General features: G+C 44.2%; 2 protein-coding genes across 6 annotated transcripts; both read right to left on the reverse strand.

The window, feature by feature from the left end:
* Positions 1–12,892: 12,892 nt before the first annotated feature.
* On the reverse strand, positions 12,893–15,059 carry LOC119353371 (cation/calcium exchanger 1-like). Of its 5 annotated transcripts, none has more exons than XM_037619986.1 (3): positions 14,927–15,042; positions 14,760–14,850; positions 12,893–14,649 (listed from the first exon to the last, which is right to left on the reverse strand). In XM_037619986.1, exon 3 carries the CDS (start codon positions 14,605–14,607, stop codon positions 12,922–12,924), a length of 1,686 nt encoding a protein of 561 aa, XP_037475883.1. In that variant the 5' UTR covers positions 14,608–14,649; positions 14,760–14,850; positions 14,927–15,042; the 3' UTR covers positions 12,893–12,921. The 5 variants fall into 5 exon arrangements, with proteins under 5 accessions (XP_037475883.1, XP_037475878.1, XP_037475882.1 ...); XM_037619981.1 differs by having other exon boundaries at positions 12,893–14,657; XM_037619985.1 differs by having other exon boundaries at positions 12,893–14,689.
* Positions 15,060–19,125: 4,066 nt separating this feature from the next.
* On the reverse strand, positions 19,126–21,305 carry LOC119353372 (transcription factor NIGT1-like). The gene is made up of 5 exons (XM_037619987.1): positions 20,943–21,305; positions 20,555–20,841; positions 20,115–20,451; positions 19,940–20,016; positions 19,126–19,842 (listed from the first exon to the last, which is right to left on the reverse strand). The coding sequence occupies exons 1-5, from the start codon at positions 21,088–21,090 to the stop codon at positions 19,483–19,485; spliced, it is 1,209 nt and encodes a 402-aa protein (XP_037475884.1). The 5' UTR covers positions 21,091–21,305; the 3' UTR covers positions 19,126–19,482.
* Positions 21,306–22,192: the final 887 nt, after the last annotated feature.

Here is a 22,192-nt window from a genome sequence, read left to right on the forward strand (position 1 = left end):
TACAATACTTGTTGCAATGATCATGATTGGGGTGATTCTTCTTACAATCTTGAAAATTTATTTACTCTCCATGATGAATATGAGATTGATAATAATGTTTGCAATAATATAGAAAGTGGGTTTGGAGAGGTCATGACTTTAGTTAATGTTAATCCCACTATTTTGGAAGAGTGTCAACTTTGCATACATGTGGATCGTGTTAAGAATATGTTTTGTTATAGCTATATTGTTGAATTTGCTTATGATCCTACATGTAATTATTATGAGAGAGGAAAATATGGTTGTAGAAATTTTCATGTTACTAAATTACCTCTCGTTATATTGAGATTGCTATGGTTTCTTTCCGTTTCCTTGCATATGCTAGTTTTTGCTTGCCTTGATAATTTGTTTGCCTATAAGATGCCTATGCATAGTAAATATGTTAGACTTAGATGTGTTTGTCACGTATTTTATGATGATCTCTTTGTGCTTCAATTCTTGTCTTTCGTGTGAGCATCATTGAAATCTTATACCTAGCTAGGGGCGTTAAACAATAGCGCTTGTTGTGAGGCAAACCAATTTTATTTTTGTTCATTGCTTTTTGATTCTATTTAATAATAAATAATTCATCTAGCCTCTGTTTAGATGTGGTTTTATGCTTTTAATTAGTGTTTGTGTCAAGTAGAACCTTTGGGAAGACTTGGGGAAAGTCTTTGTGATCTTGCTGTAAAAAACAGAAACTTTAGCGCTCATGACAATTGCTGCCATTTTTTTACTGGAGAGTGCTATTTAGTTAATTATTTTTTCAGATGATTAATAGATAAATTCCTCGCGTCCAGAAATTTATTTTAGAATTTTTGGGGTTCCAGAAGTAGTCGAAACCTACAGATTACTACAGACTGTTCTGTTTTTGACAGATTCTGTTTTTCGTGTGTTGTTTGCTTATTTTGATGAATATATGGCTAGTAATGGAGTTTATAAACCATAGATAAGTTGGAATACAGTAGGTTTAACACCAATATAAATAAAGAATGAGTTCATTACAGTATATTGAAGTGGTGTTTTGTTTTCTTTCGCTAACGGAGCTCACGAGATTTTCTGTTAAGTTTTGTGTTGTGAAGTTTTTAGTTTTGGGTAAAGATTTGATGGATTATGGAACAAGGAATGGCAAGAGCCTAAGCTTGGGTATGCCCCGAAAGGCATCCCCTCTTTTGTCTTCGTTCATCCGTAACTTTACTTGGAGCTATATTTTTATTCACCACATGATATGTATTTTGCTTGGAGCGTTTTGTATGATTTGAGTCTTTGCTTTTTAGTTTACCACAATCATCCTTGCTGTACACACCTTTTGAGAGAGACACACATGAATCGAACTTTATTAGAATACTCTATGTGCTTCACTTATATCTTTTGAGCTATATAGTTTTTGCTCTAGTGCTTCACTTATATCTTTTAGAGCACGGTGGTGGTTTTATTTTATAGAAATAATTGATCTCTCATGCTTCACTTATATTATTTTGAGAGTCCTTTAGAACAGCATGGTAATTTGCTTTTGCTATAATAAAAAAACTTTCATATAAGTGCATTGAACACTAAGAGAAGTTTGATACTTGATGATTGTTTTGAGATATGGAGATAGTGATATTAAAGTTGTGCTAGTTGAGTAGAGTTGTGAATTTGAGAAATACTTGTGTTGAAGTTTGCAAGTCCCGTAGCATGCACGTATGGTAAACATTGTGTAACAAATTTGAAACATGAGGTGTTATTTGATTGTCTTCCTTATGAGTGGCAGTCAGGGACGAGCGATGGTCTTTTCCTACCAATCTATCCCCCTAGGAGCATGCGCGTAGTACTTGGTTTTTGATGACTTGTAGATTTTTGCAGTAAGTATGTGAGTTCTTTATGACTAATGTTGAGTCCATGGATTATACGCACTCTCACCCTTCCATCATTGCTAGCCTCTTCGGTACCGTGCATTGCCCTTTCTCACCTTGAGAGTTGGTGCAAACTTCGCAGGTGCATCCAAACCCCATGATACGATACGCTCTATCACACATAAACCTCCTTATATCTTCTTCAAAACAGTCACCATACCTACTTATTATTGCATTTCCATAGCCATTCCGAGATATATTGCCATGCAACTTTCCACCATTCCGTTTATTATGACACGCATCATCATTGTCATATTGCCTTGCATGATCATGTAGTTGACATCATATTTGTGGCAAAGCCACCGTTCATGAGTCATTTCTCCGTACACCGCCGGAGGCATTCATATAGAGTCATATCTTGTTCTAGTATCGAGTTGCAATCATTGAGTTGTAAATAAATAGAAGTGTGATGATCATCATTAATAGAGCATTGTCCCATAAAAAATAAAAAAATAAAAAGAGAAAGGCAAAATAAAAAAAGAAGGACGAAAAAATAAAAAAATAAAAAGGGGCAATGCTACTATCCTTTTTTCCACACTTGTGCTTCAAAGTAGCACCGTGATCTTTATGATAGAGAGTCTCTTGTCTTGTCACTTTCATATACTAGTGGGAATTTTCATTATAGAACTTGGCTTGTATATTCCAACAATAGGCCTCCTCAAGTGCCCTAGGTCTTCGTGAGCAAGCAAGTTGGATGCACACCCACTTAGTTTCTTTTGTTGAGCTTTCATACATTTATAGCTCTAGTGCATCTGTTGCATGGCAATCCCTACTCCTTGCATTGACATCAATTGATGGGCATCTCCCTTGCCCATTGATTAGCCACGTCAATGTGAGGATTTCTCCTTTTTTGTCTTCTCCGCATAACCCCCTTTCATTATATTCTACTCCACCATTAGTGCTATATCCATGGCTCACGCTCATGTATTGCGTGAAAGTTGAAAACGTTTGAGATTACTAAAGTATGAAACAATTGCTTGGCTTGTCATCGGGGTTGTGCATGATGAGAGCATTCTTGTGTGACGAAAATGAAGCATGACCAAACTATATGATTTTGTAGGGATGAACTTTCTTTGGCCATGTTACTTTGAGAAGACATGATTGCTTAGTAAGTATGCTTGAAGTATTATTATTTTTGTGTCAACATTAAACTTTTATCTTGAATCTTTCGGATCTGAATATTCATGCCACAATAAAGAAAATTACATTGAGAAATATGTTAGGAAGCATTCCACATCAAAAATTCTGTTTTTATCATTTACCTACTCAAGGATGAGCAGGAATTAAGCTTGGGGATGCTTGATACGTCTTCAACGTATCTATACTTTTTGATTTCTCCATGCTATTATATATTTTGTTTTGAATGTTTAATGGGCTTTATTATACACTTCCATATTATTTTTTGGGACTAACCTATTAACCCAAGGCCCAGTCCAAATTGCTGGGTTTTTTTTTGCCTATTTCAGTGTTTCGAAGAAAAGGAATATCAAACGGAGTCCAAACGGAATGAAACCTTCACGAGCGTGATTTTTGGAACAAATGTGATCCAGAGGACTTGGAGTGGACGTCAAGCAACCAACGAGGCGGCAACGAGGCAGGGGGGCGCCTACCCCCCTAGGCGCGCCCTCCACCCTCGTGGGCCTCTCGTGGCTCCACCGACCTACTTCTTCCTCCTATATATACCTACGTACCCTGAAACCATTGAGGAGCACCACGAAAACCTAATTCCACCGCCGCAACCTTCTATACCCATGAGATCCCATCTTAGGGGCCTTTTCCGGAGCTCCACCGGAGGGGGCATCGATCACGGAGGGCCTCTACATCAACTCCATGGCCTCTCCGATGATGTGTGAGTAGTTTACTTCAGACCCTCGGGTCCATAGTTATTAGCTAGATAGCTTCTTCTCTCTCTTTGCATCTCAATACAAAGTTCTCCTTGATTCTCTTGAGATCTATTCGATGTAATCTTCTTTTGCGGTGTGTTTGTCGAGATCCGATGAATTGTGGGTTTATGATCAAGATTATCTATGAACAATATTTGAATCTTCTCTGAATTCTTTTATGTATGATTGGTTATCTTTGCAAGTCTCTTCGAATTATCAGTTTGGTTTGGCCTACTAGATTGATCTTTCTTGCAATGGGAGAAGTGCTTAGCTTCGGGTTCAATCTTGCAGTGCTCGATCCCAGTGACAGTAGGGGAAACGACACGTATTGTATTGTTGCCATCGAGGATAAAAAGATGGGGTTTATATCATATTGCATGAGTTTATTCCTCTACATCGTGTCATCTTGCTTAAAGCGTTACTCCGTTCTTATGAACGTAATACTCTAGATGCATGATGGATAGCGGTCGATGTGTTGAGTAATAGTAGTAGATGCAGGCAGGAGTCGGTCTACTTGTCACGGACATGATGCCTATATACATGATCATGCCTAGATATTCTCATAATTATTTGTTTTTCTATCAATTGCTCGACAGTAATTCGTTCACCCACCGTAATACTTATGCTATCTTGAGAGAAGCCACTAGTGAAACCTATGGCCCCCGGGTCTATTTTCCATCATATTAATCTCCCGTTAACTAGCTATTTCTGTCACCCTTTATTTTGCAATCTTTACTTTCAATCTTTATCATAAAAATACCAAAACTATTTATCTTATTATTATTATCTATATCAGATCTCACTCTCGTAAGTGAACGTGAAGGGATTGACAACCCCTTTATCGCGTTGGTTGCAAGGTTCTTATTTGTTTGTGTAGGTATGAGGTGACTCGCGCGTGGTCTCCTACTGGATTGATACATTGGTTCTCAAAAACTGAAGGAAATACTTACGCTACTTTGCTGCATCACCCTTTCCTCTTCAAGGAAAACCAACGCATGCTCAAGAGGTAGCACCTCACCGGCGGGAGCCAACATCCTCTACTTTGCCCCCTGTTGTTTTTTCTAGAGAAGGAAGGAGAGGGTTCGAGAGAGCGGGGATTCCACCCTTGCTGGCGGGGAGGAATTTGAGAGGGTGTCTCGAAGACTCGGCTTCTTTCGCGACAGAAGAACATTCAGACTTGGACACACCGTAGGGCGTTCGGGGACGCCGTATTTCAACCTCAGCCCTATGATCCAGATCAAACGGTGTAGATGACACAAAGGCAGACACACCATCACCACCAACTCGCATTTTTATAGGAGTAGAGATACTATTGTTACTTGCTCGTTACAAATTATCTTGCTATCAAACTACTCCGCTACTTACAATTTCAGCACTTGCAGGCACTACCTTACTGAAAACTACTTGTCATTTCCTTCTGCTCCTCGTTGGGTTCGACACTCTTACTTATCGAAAAGAGCTACAATTGATCCCCTATACTTGTGGGTCATCACGACGTTGGTCACATCATCAAGGAATGGGGGCTTCAGCTCCATGTCGCATCCACGATGGGAAGGGAGGAGGTTGTGGGCGGTGGCCATGGCGAGAGGGAAGGGAGATGGTGAGATCGATGGGGCAACCCATGGTTGTAATCAAACAAGCACGAGGAAAGGGATGTGTTGCATGGAACGAGTGACGAAAACCAATTCATTGAAGATAAGAGCAAGGGGGAGAGGTACACGGGCCTTGTGAACCTGTCTATCCACGTGGCGCGCACGAGAGAGACCGGTAGGAAACATTTACCAATCTTCTATATCTAGACAATCAGCCTCGGCTAACCTATATCTGTGTATGCACGCAACACACGAGGTATAATCTAGTATCAATTAGATGCTGCCCCGAAGCTCTCTAGTGGTCGCTCATCACATGCCCAATAAAATTAAATACACATGTGACCTCATTATGCAAGCATGCATAGAAAAAGAACCATCTCAACATGAATGGAAAAGGTACATCTCAATAATTGAATACATTAAGTCATAGCTATTTTCAGTTTTAGTTCTCAAATACTATTCATCCAAATATTCATGTTTAAAATAATCAAATATCATGGGAGTATATTGCAACCAATTCCAAGCGCAACGTGCAGAGTACCATCAAGCAATATGTGAAATTTTCTAGCAATATTATTGTAGCAAAATGTACATTTCCAGTTTCGGTGGTACGAAGGAAATTTTCTACCGAGAATTATCAAAAAGAAATTTTATTCATTTATCCCACCCTCTTTTGTATAATTTACTGCTTATTTGACCGCTCCTACTTTGTGTTAGTTTGGCATGCTTTTGCCTTTCCTTTTGGTTATCTCAACAGTGTAATATAAGATTGTACCTATAAAGGGCGTTGGGCTACCCAGCCTCCCGACATGTTTTGTCCGGTTATCGTTCTTGGTCGCTGGATGGTTTTATAACGGTCCCTTTTACCTTCATTTACAATCTTTTTATCGGTGTTGTCATGGTGTTGCCCAAGTCATGACCTATACCTCTAATTGATCTGCATATGATGCAATTGAATGACTACTTATATCCTAACGTCAGACTTTTATTCTATCTTGGTATATTTACAACCTCAAGTTTGATTAATTGTTTCAGACCAATAACAATGTTTTTATTGTGTTCTTTACATTTGATCATTAGTTTCTTCGTAGATAATAAAGTACCAGTAGATGAACAAGTGTGTTATATGTGCCCATGCTTTGTTGCAAGCATTAGAATATTTCTTTGGCTTTCCTTCCGATTTTTATTGGTACCCATGCTTTCTGCGGCTAATTAGTAAATTCTATCCATATATGTAGAGGCCATGATATCAGACAATTCGAAGTCGAAGGGATTAATACTATGGGTGAGAAGGAAAAATCATTGTCTTCTTTGTTGGAACATTCCCTAAGATGGTCCAAGGTAATTATTTTAGGCATCAAGTTTTTAATTGTGCATCATTTTGCTTTGGTAAATTCAGCTCAGTTAACCACCAGAGACAACTTCATTATCTTTGTATGTTGATCATTTCGGTGTGGTTGTTTGATATGATGTCAACAATATTCCCCGTTCTTCTTGCTTGTTATTTAGTTACATCCTCAATAAAGTAGACCACTATTTCTGCTGCTAAAGCTTTTTTTGCTCTGTTTGTGTGTATGTCATCATGGCCTTCGCAGGAGTTGTAGTTCTAAATATACTGCTTCTCTATATGGATCTATTATTGTGTGAACTAACGATATATGATGAGCTGCCTCACACCATCATTTGGTCATTGTAGTGCTTGAGTTGGCAAATTTGATGGAACCAACTAATGTGCCTAGTCCATTTTCATTCCTTTTCATCACCCTTTTAGATTCTAAGATGCATTAAAATAAAATTGACCACTGCATGTCGATGTTCTTGCTCATTTAGTGGTCACACATGCATGCACTACAATTAATGAAGAATAAAGCATCGACAAACACACTTTTTTGAGGAAAAACAGACATGCTAATTGGACAGTTTTGTAATGTACAAAATTTGTTCTACCACTCATACTCTTTTTTTGAGTTGGAACCTTTAATTTTTTTGAGACAAACTTCGAAGCTTTTTATTACGCCGTCACAATGTTTACACGGACGAAAGAGAGTCCACCCGGCTGACCTAGCCAAACATGTCGGCCAGCTGGTAGGGATAAAGCGTGCTTCGCAAGTTTGTGAGCCTCGACATTCGAGCTCCTAGACTCATGACCAATATTACATGTATGAAAATTGGATCTATGTTCTACTATTTCATGTATAATTGCTCCATAGACTGTTGGGTTGTTGTCTCGGATGTCCTCGACCACCACCTTTGAGTCCAACGCCACTTGGATGTTAGCCACGTAAAGATCATCCGCTAGCGCCAATGCTTCCCTGATCGCCATGCATTCGAGGGTAGCCGGGTCCGATATACCTTTGAAGACAACAGCTGAAGCTCCCAGAAAATTGCCCAAAGAATCTCTGGAGATTTCCGCAACAGATCCGTGTCGTCTTCCTCTGCCCACCGCCGCATCCACATTGACCTTAGTCAAACCTGCCTCTGGTGCAATCCATCCTGATTGGCGTGGCATAGCAGCACTATTCCTCCTAGTACTCTTAGCTGGCAATGTTTTGAGTTCTCTGATATAAGGCTAGGCAAAAGAATGGACTGAGAAAGGACTTTGATAAATCTGTTCATGTATGGCTTTTCGGCGAGCACCCCACAACGCCCAGAGAGTGACAACCAAGGTGGTAAACTCATCATGTGATAATGCCTCGTGCATAGAGAATATCCATCTCTTCACATCTGTTTCATCATTCCTGCTCAAAACGTCAACAATGTGCTCGGAAGACATTGCCCAAGTACTTCTCGAAACTGTGCAATTAAGCAATGCATGCCTCCAAGTATCTTCTGCTCCACAGATGCAGCATTCGTCTATCTTGGCCATGTTTCTGTGGTGCAATAGTGTCCCGGTTGGTGTGGAATTCTTGGCCAGCCTCCATAAGAAAATTTTAACTTTTGATGGAACATTGATTCCCCACAATTTTGTCCATGAATGACTATCTGAATCTGAGTGAGAAGACCCCCCTTGTTCAAACAGCCAGGATTCTCGACTTAACTTTGTCTGCTGTATCATTCTGTAAGCCGTTCGCACTGAGAAAATCCCTCGCCTATCCTCGCTCCATGCCCAAAAGTCCTCAACCTGTCTAGTGCAGAGAGGAATTTGCAGAATTGCCTCCGCGTCAATTGGAATAAAAATTGTACGTATTAGCTGTTCGTTCCAAGAAGCGGTAGCATGGTTGATTAGATCCGAGACTTTATGAGGTGGGTGTGGGGAAACAGATGTAACCGGTCTCCTCATATGTGGACGAGGTATCCAGTTATCTTGCCATATGTCAGTACTTTCTCCATTGCCTATCCTCCTCACTAGTCCCTGCACCATTATGTCCCGACCATCCAGGATGGCCCTCCAAATCTGTGACGGATGTGTACCAAGGGTGGCATCAAACAAAGAGTGATCTGGAAAGTAAACTCCTTTGAGAATGCGAGCACTCAAAGAGTTGGGATTCTGTAGCATCCTCCATGCCTGCCTAGACAACAATGCAAGATTAAAAATTTACATATCTCTAAAGCCAAGTCCTCCCAAATGTTTAGGCTTAGTCATTTCATCCCAGGCCACCCAACTAGGTTTTCTCTTCCCTTGCTTGCTGCCCCTCCAAAATTGCCTGATCAGTGAGGTGATACTTTCACATAAGCCCCTTGGGAGTCGAAAACAGGACATAGAATAGACCGGTATTGCTTGCGCTATTGATTTAATGAGCACCTCTTTTCCAGCTGCAGATAACAATTTTTCCATCCATCCTCGGACTTTCTCCCAAACACGGTCTCTGAGATATCGGAATGTGCCATTCTTAGAGTGCCCCACATCAGTAGGCATGCCCAGGTACCTGTTGCTGAGGGATTCATTCTGGACATTCAAGGTACTCCTGATATTGTTTCTCATTCCCTGTGGGCACCCCCTACTGAAGAAGATTGAAGATTTATTGTGATTTATATGTTGCCCCGAGGCCAACAGTAGTGTTCCAATAGGTTTGATACTGCAACAGCCCCCTCAACACTCGATTTAAACAACAGCAGGCTGTCATCGATGAAAAGGAGGTGGTTCACGACTGGCGCCGTGGGAGCCACCTTGATCCCTTCTAGCTGAGACGACGAAGAACTGGATTTCAGTAGGCACGAGAGGCCCTCTGCCATGAGTAAAAAGAGATATGGGGATATCGGATCTCCCTGCCGAATACCTCTGGATGGATAAAAAGTGTCTAGTCTCTCTCCATTAAAAAGCACTGAGAACGATACTGAACGCACCATGTTCATGACAATATGTACCCAGGATGGAGCAAAGCCTAGCTTCAGCATAATTGCTTGTAAATAATCCCACTCAAGCCTGTCATATGCCTTCATCATTTCGAGCTTTAGGGCACAAAAACTATTTACCTTTGCCTTGCTGCGTTTCATAAAATGAAGACACTCATAAGCACTTATAATATTATCTGTAATATGTCTACCTGGCACAAAGGCCGATTGCTCCTCTGAAATAATCTCCGGTAGAATCTGCTTCAGCCTATTAGCAATCACCTTGGACGCTATCTTGTATAAAATATTACATAAACTGATAGGCCTGAATTGGGTAAGCATGGATGGATTCATTACCTTGGGGATTAGAACCAAGACCGTGTCATTGATACTTTCCGGACTGTCCTCTCCCCTTATGATTCTCAGGACCGCCTCCGTCACTTCAGCCCCACACAGGTCCCAATGATGCTGATAAAAGTGTGCGGGAAAACCGTCGGGGCCAGGTGCTTTAGTGGGGTACATCTGAAAGAGTGCAGCCTTCACTTCCTCTCCACTATACGGTGCTAATAGTAGCTCATTCATCTCTGCTGAGACTTTTGAGGGTACACAATTGAGGACTGATTCCATGTTATGCACCCCTTCTGAGGTATACAAAGTTTTGTAAAAATCCTGCACCATACCTTTAAGCACCTCTGGATCATCAGTCAGGACTCCAAGAGAATTTTGAAGAGCCTTTATCATGTTTTTCTTCCTCCTGATACTAGCTCTCAAGTGGAAGAACTTGGTGTTTTTATCGCCTGCTGTGAGCCACTCAACCCTGGACCGCTGCCTCCATAAGATTTCCTCCCGATGGTATAGTTCTACTAAATTTTCATTTATCTTTAGCTCCACATGTGATGGTGCAATTTGGTTAGGATTAGTCCGAAGCTTTTCCAACTCCCCTTTCAGCCGCTTTATCTCTTTCCTTACACTTCCGAAAGTTTCTGCGTTCCATCGCCCCAAGTCATGAGATATTGCTTGCAACTTGGCCCTTAAATCCTCCACTCTATTGCTGATTCCACCATCCGTCCATATCGAGCTGATGGTATCTTGCCATGCCTCATGTCCCTCCCACATTACCTCATAACGAAACTGTTTTGGCTGCTGTGTCCTCTGCTGCTCTCTGTTCAGGCGCAATAGTATGGGACAGTGGTCTGATGTTGCCGCTGTTAGGTGTGTCAAGTCCGCCAAGGGAAAACGTGTGCGCCAATCCGCATTCGCCAGTGCTCGGTCTAGGCGGACCCGAGTGAAAGAACCTCCCCTCACTTTCTTTTCGAAAGTCCAGAAGCAGCCAATGTATCCTATATCAAGGAGCATGCAGACATCCACTGTATCCCGGAAACCCTGTATCTGTGCATTACTCCTTTGTCCCACTCCCTCATGTTCATCTGGCCGCAACACCTCATTGAAATCACCGAGGCAGAGCCATGGGAGACTACTTGAAGAGCAGATGTTTTTCAAAATGTCCCACGTTTTATATCGCAAGTGAGTTTGAGCTTCGCCATAAACTACTGTTGCTCTCCAAGGATCATGCCCTAGCTCGGATACAGAACAATCAACGTGATAATCCGAATATCCAAGAATTTCCAGTTTTATTTCATTGTTCTAGAAAATACCTATACCTCCACTTCTACCATTACTGTTGACTGCAGAACCGTTGTCATAACCAAAAGAACCTGCTAAATCTTCTACCCTTGAGCCTTCTAACTGAGTTTCCACAATACATAAAAGGGTAGGGGCAAATTTATTCGCGAAATCGCAAACTTCTCGAACTGTCGCGGCTTTGCCCGCGCCACGACAGTTCCAACACAATGCACTCATTGGGGCCGGCGGCGCTCCTCAAAAGAGCCCGCCAAATTCTTCACTATTAGGTTCATATCCTCTGACTCTTTATTCGTCTTCCTGGTCCTCTTCGGGTCTCGATGCGAGGAAGGACTCACGTTAGTTTCCAGCGGCACAATTGCCAATGGGTTTTTGTCCGCTACCTGTACAGAGTTGGGTTGGGGTAGAGAGTGCTGCTTGGCCCCCAAATCCGCTCCCCCGTTCCTCTTCCTGTTCCCTTCCTCCATATCGACATCGCTGGCCAGACGAGCAGGGTCATCATCTTCCTCCGTTGCGCCATGTGCATAACTCTGCGTCCAGTCGGCTCTTCCCCTGTACGAACGTGCATTGGAACGACCTCATGATCGGCCGCCCCTGCGTCCACCTCGCTGGGAACGGCCCTCTCCAGGACCTCGCCCTGATTGCATAAACCAACTAGCACGTAGATCCTTAAAAACTAGGGCAGAAGGAGGGTGGATGCCATTGCCATGCTCCTTGAATTGGTGCCCGAGCATGCCACAAACCGCACACCAGTCCGGGAGCTTCTCATACTTGACTCTATAAATTTGTCTCTTCCCATCTCTAATCATGGACACCGCATTCTTGAGGGGTTTTGAGACATTGATTCTGACCCAAACTCGGTGGAAGTTGCCAACAAAATCATGTGAATTGGGTTCAGAGAAAAGAACTTCTCCCACCTTAGCAGCAAGCGCAGTTACGAGATGGGCGTACAAATCTGGTACATCATGGATTTGGATCCATATATCAATTGTCTCAAGCTTAACAGTGGAAGGCTTCGAGATCCCATCATACGGCACAAGTATCACCGCATCTCCTCTAAAATTCCATGGGCCATCGTTCATGACTCTCTCCCAATCTCCAAGGCAAGAGAATTGGATAGTGTATAGGTTATCCTCCAAAGGTTTGAATCTCGCCTCTTGCGCAATATCCCAAGCCGCTCGCATGTTCCTGTAGAACCAAGTCTGACTATAGTTCTTGCAGGTGTTAACCCTCGCCAGGGCTATCCATCTAGGCCCCTCGGGCGGTGCAGCTTCCTCATCAAACACAACATCGTCCAAGTCCTCCTCTGTCAGGCCCAATTCCTTCATCATCTGCTCTACATCATTGACTCCTGAGGAACTCGAAGCTCCGGAAGACGCCATTGGAATCTCTAACCCGAAGATCAGATCGGGTTGTTTTGGGGTACACCCTAGTTTCCACCGGCCCCGCCCCTAGTACGAGCAGGAGAAAGCGACCAAGATGGCCGCCCTCCACGCCACGCAGATGAGGAAGCAGGGAGTTGATCGGTGGTAGGGAAGCAAAGACTCGACAGCGGCAAGATCGCCCCCGCGAGAACCAGAGGAACCCTAACTAGAGGGAAAAGCCGTTGGAACCTTTAAATTAAGCAAAAAGACAGGGAGTAGTACACAAGAAACACAAGTATATGGCAAGGAGCCCAAAGCCCAGCGTCCTATCCACCTTCATGCCCCTTCTCGGGAGCATGACGAAGGCCCAGAAAAGCCCAGTAGCTACCCAGCCTAGCGTCTGATAAAGCCTGGGCTCCCAGGGTATCGCTACCGGATTCGGGTACCCGACCCAGCAAGAAAGCAGCAGAGACAGGCCCAGCCCAACGAGGACGTTGAACACCGGCCCGCCGTAGCAACCGGCTACGGCCACCTGGGCTCCACCGCGGCGCGCCGCCACGGCCACGGCCACGTTGGCGATGAGGTCGCCCAGCGAGTTGCCCCATGCTAGAACTGTCATCCCCAGCGTCGCCGGATCCACGCCCAGCACCAGGCCGGCGGACACGAGAAGGGAGAGGAGCTCGTTCGCGATGACGTACTCCCAGGCCACGCTCATGACGAACCCACCGGCGAGCCAGGCCGAGAGGAATTTCGTCGGCGGGGCATCAGCGTTCGTGCCGAGGAAGGCGAGCAGGCCCAGGAACAGGCCGGCGATGCCGCCGAGGAGGGGGGCGAGAAGCGGGCTCCCGGTGGCGTGGCTCCATAGGCAGGAGAGGAAGACAGGGGAAAGGGTCGCCGCGGCGACCGCGGCCGGCTTGCTCCAGCGCTCCTCGCTCGCGTCCGGTATGGTCAGCCGCCGCGGGAGGTACAGAGGTAGCTCCAGCACGCGCACCACCGACCAGAACACGCTCCTCTTCTTCTTCGTTGCGTCGCCGGCGTAGTACTGCAGGAGGGGCGCCGTTTCGGGGAGCAGCGGATCTTGGTCCGGGGCGTAAAAATCCGTCTCCACGACGTTGCAGAGCTCGGACGAGGCCGGGGTGTTGTCGACCCACGCCGCCTGTGCCTCTCCGTCGTGCGATCTGCCGTGGATGAAGACGACGACGAGGACGTATACAAGGTAGAGGGAGGTGAAGGCGAGGGCGCCCCATATGCTGACCTCGCCCACGGCGAGGACGACGGCGACGGCGGCGAGGGCGAGGAGGAGGAAGCATGCGTCCCGGAAGAAGCTGCCTCTGTCGATGGCGACGCCGCGGCCGCCGACGCGGAGGCAGATGACGCCGAGCACGGCGGAGGACACGAACAGCGCGCCGCCGAGCAAGCCGTTGAGACCCACGCCGGTGCTCGCCCCCTTCCCGCCGCCTCCGCCCGACGCGAAGGAGGCGACGGTGGAGAGCGCGTCCGGCGCGCCGTTGCCCAGCGAGAGGAGCGTCACGCCGGCCACGGCCGGGGACAGGCGGAGCAGGCGCGAGAGGCCCTCGAGGCTGTAGCAGAAGTAGACCGCGGCGGTGTCGCCCAGGACGTAGAAGAGCACGGCGAGCCACGCGGCCATCGCGGCGTACCCAAGGGCCCGGTGCTCGTCGCCGCAGACGCAGTAGAACAGGTAAAGGTAATCGACGTAGCCCCGTCCCCGCGGGTAGCTGTCCTTGTCAGCCTCCAGCCGCCGGTGAGCACCGTCGCAGCCGCCGCCATGACCGTGCCCCTCGCGCTCGTCGCCGCTCCAGCTGTTCATGGACGTCGCCGAGTCCGGCGGCACGGCAGGGCGCGAGACGTAGAAGAAGGCGAGCAGGAGCAGGAAGGCGACGTTGAGGCAGGCGATGGGTAAGCTCGCCGCCGCTGTGGCCATGATCCAGACTTGTGCACGAGGGCCGGCCTGTGGACGCCCGTTCTGTTGGGCTTGTATGTGGGGACATCACTTAGACATGCGACTAAACACACACAAACATTACTCCTGCCAAAAGAAAAAAAAAAAGAACTACCGTAAAGCACCACACTAACCACAAAAGGTGTTCAGAGCAGTCTCGCTTCCAGGCCATCTCATGAACTCGAAAAAGAACAAAGCCAAGTTTCTTGGGAGATTAGGGGAAACCTGAGAAGCAGCCAAGGCATGTAATTAGAGAGATTGCGTGGCGACATGAAGAATGCAAGCAAAGATGAAAGGAGACATCTTATCCTCCTGGCTGATCGAAGAAGAAGAAGCAAATTAAGGAGGGTCAATCGCACGGTGTGGGTGTGATGTTATCCTCGTGGCTCGGGGCTTCCTGGCCGCAAGTTTGGACTTGCATCCATGGTTCCAAGTGTAACTGACTGAGGTCGACGCAGCAACCTCCACCGATTCATTGGCCTGGGGACAAAAAACAATAATGAGAGTGGAGGGGTAGAGCACGTACGTCAGCCCGTCAGGACCAGCGGGTAGTTGCGAGCAGTGACACGTTTTAATTTCCAGATCTGGTGCAGTGACATGTTTTTCTTTTTAAATAAATTTAGCTATGTGTAATTCGCCTGAAAATGAATTTAGGTTAGTCGATTTTTGAGCCATTGGATTTCTGCTTCAAGATTCGTGCTCTTTTTTCTTTTTTATCATGTCTGCTGTCATGTGTTGGGCCTGGTTTGGGTCAGTAGACTCCTTACTGGGCTGAAGCGCGCTCGTGTTTCCTTCTGCTGACTGTTGTTTATAGGCTGACTATGCTTCATCTTGTTCTTCTGTTTTATGCCTTTGTAGCCTTTCTTTCCTCTTTTCCCTAATCAATTTTCATGGGTATTTTTGTGATGTTAGGTGAGTGTAAAATGCATACACGCAAGTAATATGTAACATGTGTGTAAATTATAGTGGTGTGCAAATCATACTATCATATGTTTATTTCTTACTACATAGTATTTAAAATGTGCAAACTTTTATGCAAGTTTTCTTTTAAGTTTTTTATTTCGTCCTAAAGGGTAATAAGAATACAACTAATTCATTCTACTCAACAAGCTTCATTATTTTGGTTATCTTTTAGTTTTATTTCATTTTCTTTCTTCTTTAAGGTGATACCAATGCCACTACTTCATTACTGACTAAAAAACTTATTTTTTTTCCAAAGTTCCACTATTATACGCTTACTTTTTCATATTCTAAAAAGTATAATTTATGTGAAAATTTTGTTATTATTTTATTTAACTTTATTTATTTTCTTTCTACTTAAAGGGTAATACCAATGCCACTAATTCATTCTTTCTTAGAAAACTTCATATTTTTTGTTTTACTTTTAGCGTTTGTTTTAGTTTTAATTTAGATATGCATAATTCACGTGAAAAGTGAATTAGGCTCAGTCGATTGTTGAGCCAATGATTTCGGCTTCAAGATTCATTTTTTTCTTGTTGTGGCTGTTGTCATGTTTTGGGCCAAATTTTTTGAGTGACATCTACTTTGGGTTAGTCGATTCCTTATTCAACTGAAGCACATTTTATTTTCATTTTCTTGCCTCTTTATAGGCCCACGATGCTTCATCTTGTTCTTCTGTTTTAGGCATGTTTAGCTTTTCTTTTTTCTTTTCCTTAGTGGTTTTTCCATGGGTATTTTTCTGATATTGGGTGAGTGTAAAATGCATACACGCAAGTAATATATAAGATGTGTGTAAATTTACCCCTAAAGAACACGTGTGTAAATTATATTAGAGTGTAAAAATCGTTCTATATATTATAAGTTCATTTCTTACATATTAGAAAAGTGCAAAGTTTTGTGCAAATTTTGTTTTAGTGTTTTTTTCATTCACTTTCTTCCCAAAGGTAATACGAATACAACTAATTCATTGTACCTTAAAAATCTTCATTATTTTGGTTATGTTTTAGTTTTTATTTCATTTCCTTTCTTCTTTAAGGTGATACAAATGCCACTAATTCATTCCTTATTAGAAAACTTCAGTTTGCAAACTTTCAATGTTATATGCTTATTCTTGTATATTATATAAAGCATAATTTTTGTGCAAAATTTGTTATTATTTGCTTTTTATTTTCTTTCTTCCTAAAGGGTAATACTGAATCTTTCTTAGAAAACTTCCTTATTTTTGTTTTAATTTTAGTATTTGTTTCATTTTCTTTTGTCTTTATTGATAATATCAATCCCACATTAATTCCTTCTTAGGAGACTTCTTTATTTGAAATTCCGCTATATATGCTTATTCTTGCGTATTAAAAAAAGGAAATACATGTGTAAATTATCTGCAAAATTTATCTTTATTCATTTTATTTGTTTTTTTATTTTCTTTTTTCTTGAAGGATAATGAAAATATCACTAATTCATTTTTCCTTAGGCACTACATCATTTTAGTTTTTGTTTTATTTTCTATGTCCTTATTTTAGGGTAATTAATATTCCACTAAATTTATTCCTTCTTCGTTTTTTTCTCTCAATTTCACTATTATTCGCTTACTATTGCATATTATAAGAAAGTGCAATTTCTGTTTAAATTCTATGAAATTTTAGTTTTTTGCCACTAATTTATTATTCCTTAGAAAATCTCTTTATTTTTTAATTTACTTTCTTTTTTAGGGGAATTACCAATGCCTCAAATTTGTTCCTTAATAGGATTTTTTTTCCTAAATTTCCACTATTATATCATAATTTTTGCATATTACAAAAGAGCACAATTTGTATGTAAATAGTGTGCAAATTTTGTAACTTTTTTGCTTAAAGGGTAATACCATCGCCACTAAGTCAGTGCTTCTTAGGAAACTTCTTTTTCATAAAATTCCACTAGCATATGCTTATTCCTGCATATTACAGAGAAAATTAAATTTTTGTTTAAACTCTATGCAAAAAAATTCAATATTTGTTTTAATTTTTGATTTTTTTAAAGGGGAGTATCAATGTCACGAACTCATTTTACTTGAAAAAAAATCATTTTTTACTTATTGTTTATTTATTCTTTTAGGTGACACCACCACAAGTATTAAAATTTCAATTTTTACCACAAAATATTGATACCATACAAGGATACAATTCCAAGTTTAATGTTTTTTAGGCTTCATTTGCATGTTTCAGAATTAAAAATCAATAGCCTCCATGTTCAGGCCAACTGTTGACACCCTGATCGATGTTTGGAATTCCATTTCTTTGCTTGGACAAGGCCTAAACATAGATCCAAGGACACAAATAGGATATTTTTTAATTCATTTAGCTAAATTTGCATGCACTTGCAGTTCAAATTTTAATTATAGTCACCGCCTAAAATGCATTAAATGACTTAAATATAGCAAATGAACCCTGAAAAAACGTCAAATTTTGACAAGAAACATATAATGGGTGTATTTTTAGTGTATATAAAAAATCAAGGTCAACCGATGAAGCAACAGTCACTTCATGTACAAACCTGACCCGTTCCATTTTGAAACCTACATTCTCCATGAGAGATGATTCGGTTTCCAAGTAGTGTATATCACAATTTTTACAAAAGCTTCTTAGATTTTTATCACAACCTCTAGGGGTCATATAATGAGAACACGTCAGGTTACAAGTTTTTAAACTTTATTTGCATTTTCTAGAATTAAACAACTAATAAGCTCAATGTTTGGGGTCAATTCTCGGCACTCTCATGTTTGATATTCCGTTTGTTTTCTTGGATAATGGCTAACATAGACTCATTAACACAAAAATGATTTTTCAACCCATATTTGCCAACTTAATGCACTTGCGGTTCAAATTTAAGTTATATCCTTTAAATGCACTTGATGGCTTAAATATAGCAACAAAATTTTATCTAAAATATCCCTAATCTTTCCCACATGGAAATTTCACATTGTGTTGCTAATGCCAGGTTTTGGATTTTTTTAGCCATTTGCTAATTTTAAGACGGTGATTGCATTCTAGCTATTTATTGAATAACACTACATGTATATAAAAATGGGCTATAACTCCAAGCAAAATTCATATTTAGGTACTCGTATATATTTCTATCTCCCTTCAAAAAAATAAACACAAAATTCAAAAGTATACTCTTGGAAATCCAAATGAACACATGCATTTTATTGCTTTTTTTTAATTGTTTGTCGAGGGTCATAAAAAAACACTTGGCAATGTTTGTTTGCAGAGTGTCTTACAAAAAACACCCGGCAAAGCACATGTTTATCGAGTGTCATTTTTCTGCCGAGTGTTATCCCTGGTACACTCGGCAAAGGGCTTGCTTGCCGACTGCCCAATGAAATACACTCGACAAACAACCCGAGACTCAGCATACAAGATTTTCCCCGTAGTGATGGTAGATTGTACGGTTTGTATGTCGATTCACAAACATGGTGTCTTACTCACAAAGACAAGCAGAGAGATGTGCGCGAATCGCGGTGCCCTCATAACGAAATGGATCATGTATGAAGCAATTAAGCGAAGGTAATTCCAACAAACTACTCAAAGCTGGATGTACTATTGTCAGTATACGATATACATGTCCCCATCGAAGGGCCTACACCAGGATCACAAAAGGTGGTGAGCTCCACGGTGCAAAACAAACTACCCTTTACAACCTGCATGGCAAAGCTTGTGGCAAAACTCAAGCTATATGCATGGGTCACCTTAAGCTTGGCCTGCCCACAAGGCATAACAGCAGTAAGTATTCTCTCTTCTCTACATCAGCAAATAATGTGGCGCACCTTACTGTAAAATGTGACCTTAATTATAGACTCTGTATTTCTCCGAGCTATGTAAGTAGTACTAGATCCCAAAACAACCAAGGTTATACGTACGTACACTAAGGATGCCCTGCAGATGTGGCTTGCGACGACGACGACAACGACATGGTTGGGTTGTCCGAGTCCGAGTTAACGCCGCTCCTCGGGCCTTCCGACTGCCTACTCGACTGCTTTTCCAAGTGTGGCTTCGACCCTGATGGCAGCGTCGCCGTCGGAGCGTATACTTGGTTCGCGCTTCCCGGCGCAACATTGGTTGCTTCTGCTGCTGCCGCGGCGGCGGCGGCAGCAGCGGCATACTCCTGCTGGGGTACCCAGATGCAGCTGCCCACCACGAAGAACTGCGGCGTGGGCTGAGTTGCGGGGGCGCCGCCGCTCTGGGCCGTGGAGCTCGGCCGCCTTGACGTGTGCAGACGATACTTCTGAAACCCAATGCAACAAATGTGAGGTCAGACTCCATGATGTCTAATTAACAGCACTAATTAAGCAAGATGATCTCATCAAGAAGCACCGACTGACCTGCAGATGGCTCTTGACCTCGTCGTTGGTGAGGCCGTCGACCTTCATCAGCTCCCGGATCTGCTTTGGTGTCGCCACTGCTTGTGTACGGCACCAATCAAATTTTGTTGTTACGCAACTTTGATTTTTGATGAGGGGAACAAGTAACCAATCTGGTGAGGGAAAGGGAACCAACCGTGGGAGCCGCCCAGCTGCTGCAGTGCTTGCAGGAACCGGCGGTGGAGCTCCGGCGCCCAGCACCGCCGTGGCTTCCGGTTATTAGGCGGCTGCGACTGCCCCTCTTTGTCTTTGTCTTTTTCTGTGTCTTTCTCAGTGGCATCCTTACTGTCCTTGTCGTGCACCTCAGTGTCGCTGGTGGCCTTGTCGCCGCTGTCCCCGACCAACGCGGAGCTTGCCGGTGCCGTGGTTGAGGAGGCCGGCAGCTCAGGCTCGGGCTGCTTCTCCTTCTCGAAGGGGTGGAACGCTCCCCCGGTCCTGGTGGCGTTCAGGGCCACCGGTCTGCATGGCAGCACCTAGTAGAGTTCATCGGTAGATGCATCACAGCATCAGCAAATTTATCTTTTAAATAAAGTAGATAAAGAGAAACACAGCAATATGTATTTAGATTTTAGCTACCTTTTGAAGAGATGATGATTGCTGGGGCTCACTCCAGGCCGAAGAAAGCTGCGCGCACTGGAGCCAGTCCGGCATCGCCTTCTTGGTCTCCGGCGTGGGCGGCGGCGTCTCGGCCTTAGCGTTGGAGACCGGCGCCACGGCGGCGTGGGTGCTAGTCTCGTCATCGGAAGAGGACAGGGACAGGCTGGGCTTGAGCGGGATGAACTCCTCGAGCACGGGCCCGCCGTGGTCGCTCACCGTCTCCTCGCTGGCGGCGCCGCCCATCTGGCTCTTCATCCCCTCGATTGCTGCAGACACATCACAGGATCACACACACACGCGCGCGCCTACGTACTCCTTAATTAGATCGAGCTAGCCAACGTCGAGCTGATGGCGAAGGCGGACGTACTCTGGGTGACGAGGTCGAGGCAGAGGGGGAGCTCCCGCTGGAAGACGTGGATCTTGCGGCGCTCCTCCTCGAGCGCGAGCAGGTAGTCCCGGAGCCGGCGCCGGGCGCCGTCGCGGTCCGCCTGCGCCGGCGGCACATCCATCTCCATCTCCGCAGCTCTCGTCGGATGGATGGATTGATCCGCACGGAAAGAACCAGGAAGATAGAGAGAGGAGGGGGGGAACGGGACGGGGAAGGTGAGGAAGATGGAAGGAGAAGGAAGGAAAGGAATCGTCGTCGGGGCGTCGCGTATATTCGTACGCGGGGAGGGAAGGCGGAGTGATGGGTGGATGGGGACGGGCAGGATATTCGGGGAGGGGATTCCCATTCCGTTGTGCGGGGCGGGGTGTGGGGCTGCATGCAGGGTTGTTTACTCGAGTGGGTGGGCGGGGATAAGGCCGACGACCGGCGGGGAGAGGACACGGGGCACGCGGGCCGGCGGGCGGACAGACAGGAGGATGCCGCGGATCCGCCGGGGCGATGCGGAATCTCGATCCCGGCGGGGCCGACGACACGGCACGCTGGACCGACGGAGCCGGGCACGGGAAGATTCCCGAGAGATCCCCTTCTCTCCCGCGCTAGGTCTCTCGTCTCCCGTGCATCCTTGTCCTCACACACTCTCTTCCCTGCCTGTCATAAACGAGGAGGAATATCCTGCCGCTATTCCATTTTCATTGGTCGGCCAGCTTCTTCACCCGATGATCACCCGAGGGCACGTTTGGTTACATACATCTATTTTGGGCCCTTTGTATCCGTGGCCCGACCTAGACTGAGTGAATACAAGTAAAAAAAAAAAAATCATGTTTTACATATAGTTTGATTGGCTTCATCCCCGCCAGTCTGGCTGAGTAGTAGCATAGGCACCGATGCTTGCTTGCCTGCATGTTCTACTCAGATACAAAGTATTGTTGTCTGGTTTACACACAACACAGGGTGGGGTGGTGTCGTGGTGATGTTACCAACACACACACAACAACAACATAATAGTCACATCATAAACCGTTAGCTAGGAATAAACCATAACCATACTTTGTCAAAATAGTACTAACAGATGTGTTCATAACATTACTAACATAATAGTACCAGAAAGTTTTGAATAAGGACTAAAAAAAGTAGAGATAAGATAGCAGAGATAACACAAAAGCACCCTTAGCATCCATGTCAATGCTTTGTGGTGGGGCTTGCACTTGGCCACCACCTCAACACCTCGT

The sequence above is a fragment of the Triticum dicoccoides genome, chromosome 2A (genome assembly GCF_002162155.2).
Source record: "Triticum dicoccoides isolate Atlit2015 ecotype Zavitan chromosome 2A, WEW_v2.0, whole genome shotgun sequence".
NCBI classification, from domain to species: Eukaryota; Viridiplantae; Streptophyta; class Magnoliopsida; order Poales; family Poaceae; genus Triticum; species Triticum dicoccoides.

Coding starts and splice junctions, on each gene's coding strand:
- LOC119353371 (XM_037619981.1), bottom strand. CDS start 14,802: ATGAGATGGCCTGGAAGCGAGACTGCTCTGAACACCTTTTGTG. Junction 14,658..14,759: donor TGCTCTGAACACCTTTTGTG/GTTAGTGTGGTG, acceptor CCCACATACAAG/CCCAACAGAACGGGCGTCCA.
- LOC119353372 (XM_037619987.1), bottom strand. CDS start 21,090: ATGGAGATGGATGTGCCGCCGGCGCAGGCGGACCGCGACGGCGCCCGG. Junction 20,452..20,554: donor AATCATCATCTCTTCAAAAG/GTAGCTAAAATC, acceptor GAACTCTACTAG/GTGCTGCCATGCAGACCGGT. Junction 20,017..20,114: donor GCAGCTGGGCGGCTCCCACG/GTTGGTTCCCTT, acceptor GTACACAAGCAG/TGGCGACACCAAAGCAGATC.